Raw genomic sequence first — 4,330 nt, forward strand, 5'->3', positions numbered from 1 at the left:
AGAAAAGAAAAGAGAAAAGAAAAGGTAAGTTATATAGCTTATTTCAAAGTCACATAATTTCAGAAAGGAAACTGAAGATCAAACTAAACCTGGCCCTCAGGGTGTTATTAGTATGCAGTTATTATACATGGCCAGCATGGTGGCTCACGCCTGTAATCCCAGCACTTTGGAAAGCTGAGGCAGTTGGATCACCTGAGGTCAGGAGTTCAAGACCAGCCTGACCAACATGGTGAAACCCTGTCTTTACTAAATACAAAAAATTAGTCAGGCGTGGTGGCACATGCCTATAACCCCAGCTACTTGGGAGACTGAGGCAGAAGAATCGCTTGAACCCATGAGGTGGAGGTTGCAGCGAGCCAAAATTGCACCATTGCACTACAGACTGGGCAACAAGAGTGAAACTCCATCTCAAAAACAAACAAACAAACAATAAAAAAAAAATAGCTGGGTGTAGCGGGGCGTGCCTGTGAACCCAGCTACTAGGGATGCTGAAGCAGGACAATTGCTTGAAGCCAGGAGGAAGAGGCTGCAGTGAGCCAAACCTGTGTTGGTAACACAAGTCACCAACATTTAAAGAAAATATTCAAAACGGAAAATAGCTCTCACCATTAGCATAGTCTCAAGCAATGTAAGTGAAAAGTTTAAAAGATTTGCACAAGCATTCTAAAGGCTATACACTAAACTTATCTATAGTTGTGAACCACATAATATTTTGGTCAGCGATGGACCACATATTCGATGATAGTCCCATAAGATTATAATAGACTACCCTATAACAGGTATACCTTTTTTTTTTTCACTGTACCTTTTCTACGTTTAGATACACAAATACTTATCATTGTGTTATAGTAGTTAATGTAGTCATGCTGTGCAGGTTTGTAGCCTAGAAGCAAGCAACAGGCTATATACCATACAGCCTAGGTATATAGCAGGTTATACCATGAGTCCCTAACCCCCGGGCCATGGACCATTACCAGTCCATTACCAGTCAGAGGCGGTATTAGATTCTCATAGGAGACCTAACCCTAACCCTGTGAACTGTGCATGCGCATGCGTGCAGTTGTATGCTCCTTATGAGAATCTAATGATAAATATAGTACACTTGAATCATCCCAAAAACACCACCCGCCCCCTGCCGATCCATGGAAAAACTGTCTTCCACGGAACCAGTTCCTGGTGCCAAAAAGCTTGGGGACCACTGGGCTCTACCATCTAGGTTAGTGTGAGTATACTCTGTGATGTTTACACAATGGTAAAATCACCTAATGATGCATTTCTCAAAACATATTCCCATCACTAACTGACAGATGACTGCATTTAGATTATGAAAAGACACAGAGCTATATTTTTCCCTAACTGGTATCCTTTTGTGCCATTCTGTATTCTTAATTTGAAACAAAATTTTAGGACATTATCTGAATCAAAGGATCACCAGGACAGATGAGCCTATCATTTTTGTCAACACTGGCTAGCTATCCCATGTGGATGGTAGTTCCTGGCAGCATTGTACAAGCCAGGTGAGAAAAGTTTATATATATATCAACTCTGCATTTATTTAATACCACAAGAGAATCAGTTACTCTGCATTTATTTAATACCACAAGAGAATCAGTTACTTGAGACAGCAATTTCATCTACAGGAGCAAAGACACAAATTGATAGACACCACAGTAAAAGTTTTCTAATCCAAAGGAGGTTAGTTCTTCTCTGCTTCATAGATACAACTTGACAACAGTTCAGGAAGTAAGGAAGCGGCTATTATTTTCCAAACACACATCCAGATCCAGGTTGGGAAAACAAGTTAAGTATTTGCCTATTTGTGGTATGTACAGCTTGTGCTAACAGATAGAACATGAAAACATGTGAAGTGTCAAGCCTCAGCACTTTTGTCCCAAGCTCACCTGAGTTGATGGCTGATTCAGAATAGGCAGTCTCTCCTCAATCCTGTCTAGCCCCTTACAGGCATAGATATTGGCAACTGCAACTAGAATCACAAATGGGAAAATGTTAATGTAGTACTGTAGCTGTAGAATGAACACACATTACCATACCTTATACTTTTAGCCTTATTTAAAAAATGGTAAGAATGAGCCGGGAGCAGTGGCTCACGCCTGTAATACCAGCACTTTGGGAGGCTGAGGCGGGCGGATCACAAGGTCAAGAGATCGAGACCATCCTGGCCAATGTGGTGAAACCCCGTCTCCACTAAAAATACAAAAATTAGCTGGGCGTGGTGGCGTGCGCCTGTAGTCCCAGCTACTCGGGAGGCTGAGGCAAGAGAATTGCTTGAACCCGGGAAGCAGAGGTTCCAGTGAGCCGAGATTGTGCCATTGCACTCCAGCCTGGGTGACAAAGCGAGACTCCATCTCAAAAAAAAAAAAAAAAAAAGGCAAGAATGTTGATCTTATACAACAGAATGCATTGCCTGGTTTCTCTAGCTCTGACAGAAAGAGGCCTGGCAAGTTGCTGGCAACTCTCTTCTACAGATAAGGAAATATGGGGGTATGAGGGAGGAGCAGGCAGAGGCAGTGACAGGACAAACAGGAAGCTGGCTCTGAAGCTTCTTCCTCATCAACTGGCCCCTAACGTTAATGCCAGGAGTATCCAGGCTTTCCCTGAACTCTCATTCAGAGAATAAGGTATCTGGAAACTCTCTTAAAGTTGGTATTCCCGAGCCAGTTTAATCCCTACCTACACTTACTTCAGCACATGTCAGTGTATTTAGGGTTCTCACTAGGAAAGAGTATGGTAAGGCCACCCTGGATCTCCCTAACAAGGGAGATTTTAGTGTGAACTTCCCACTAAGAATACCAAGCCAAGTACAAGCACCAAATTCATTTAGGAAGTAGCAGAGTTGGAATGGCTGGTCTCTAAAGGCTCCTTATAATCCTACATGTCCCTGGCTTAATCATTTGAAAGAATGATTTAAATCTTTATGCAAAAGCAGTTCGCGATGTGGAGACACTGGGCCTCCATACAGTGCTGGTGGGAATGTAAAATGGTACAGCTGATTTGGAAACAGTCTGGCAGCTTCTCAAAAGCTTAAATACTTATTATATAACTCAGCAATTCCACTCCTAGGTATACGCCAAAAAAACCTGAAAACATATGTCCACACAAAAACCTGTACACAAATGTTCCTAGAAGCATTATACATAATCTCCAAAAGTAGAATGAACCCAAACATCCATCAGTTTGGATGTTTAAATAACATCCAGTTTGGACGTTTAAATAACATCCAGTTTAAATAACATCCAGTTTGGATGTTTAAAGAATGAATAAAATATTGTCTAGACAGTGAATTACTATTCCACAATAAAAAGAGATGAAGTACTGATATGATGTGACAAGATAGATTAACTTTGAAAACATTATGCTCAATGAAAGAAGCCAATCACAAAGATGAAGGGGTGGCCTGCCCCTCCACACCTGTGGGCGTTTCTCGTCAGGTGGAACAAGAGACTTGAGAAAAGAAAGAGACACAGAAACATAGAGACATAGAGAAAGGAAAGTGGGCCCAGGGGACCGGAGCTCAGCATACAGAGGACCCACGCCAGCACCGGTCTCTGAGTTCCCTCAGTATTTATTGATAATTATCTTTACCATCTCAGAGAGGGGGAAGTGGCAGGACAATAGGGTCACAGCAGGAAGAAGGTCAGCAGAAAGACATGAATAAAGATCTCTGTGACCTGAGTAAGTTTAAGGAAAAGTGCTGTGCTTTGATGTGCATATATGCAAACATCTCCATAAACATTTTCAGTGCATAAAGAGCAGCATTGCCTGCTAGCACGTCCCACCTCCAGCCCTAAGGTGGATTTTTCTCCTATCTCTTTTCTCCTATCTCAGTAAATAGAACATACAATTGGGTTTCATTCCATTGCCTAGGGATGGGCAGGAGACAGATGCCTTTCTCTACCTCAACTGCCAAAAGGCCTTCTTTCCTCTTTTACTAATCCTCCTCAGCACAGACCCTTTACGGGTGTCAGGGCTGGGGGACGATCAGGTCTTTCCCATCCCATGAGGCCATATTTCAGACTATCACATGGGGAGAAACCTTGGACAATAACTAGCTTTCCTAGGCAGAGGTCCCTGTGTGTAGTGTTTGTGTCCCTGGGGACTTGACATTAAGAGAATGGTGATGACTTTTAACAAACATACTGCCTTTGGGCACTTGTTTAACAAAGCACATCCTGCGCAGTCCCAAATCCACTAAACCTTGAGTCACCACAGCACATGTCTCTGCAAGGACAGGGTTGGGGGTAGGGTTACAGATTAACAGCATCTCAATAGCAGAAGAATTTTTTTTTTTTCCTTTTTTTTTTTTTTTTTT

At 42.3% G+C, this 4,330-nt stretch overlaps 1 protein-coding gene across 1 annotated transcript in view; it reads right to left on the bottom strand.

Moving 5' to 3' along the window:
- The window catches only part of PLIN2 (perilipin 2), a 16,951-nt gene that overhangs the window by 9,249 nt on the left and 3,372 nt on the right, over window positions 1–4,330 (bottom strand). Inside the window, exon 4 of the mRNA XM_011992668.1 lies at window positions 1,902–1,984. Within this exon, the coding sequence (XP_011848058.1) occupies window positions 1,902–1,984 (83 nt within the window). The remainder of the gene's footprint in view (window positions 1–1,901; window positions 1,985–4,330) is intronic.

The sequence above is a fragment of the Mandrillus leucophaeus genome, unplaced genomic scaffold, assembly GCF_000951045.1.
Source record: "Mandrillus leucophaeus isolate KB7577 unplaced genomic scaffold, Mleu.le_1.0 Scaffold415, whole genome shotgun sequence".
Taxonomy (NCBI): Eukaryota; Metazoa; Chordata; class Mammalia; order Primates; family Cercopithecidae; genus Mandrillus; species Mandrillus leucophaeus.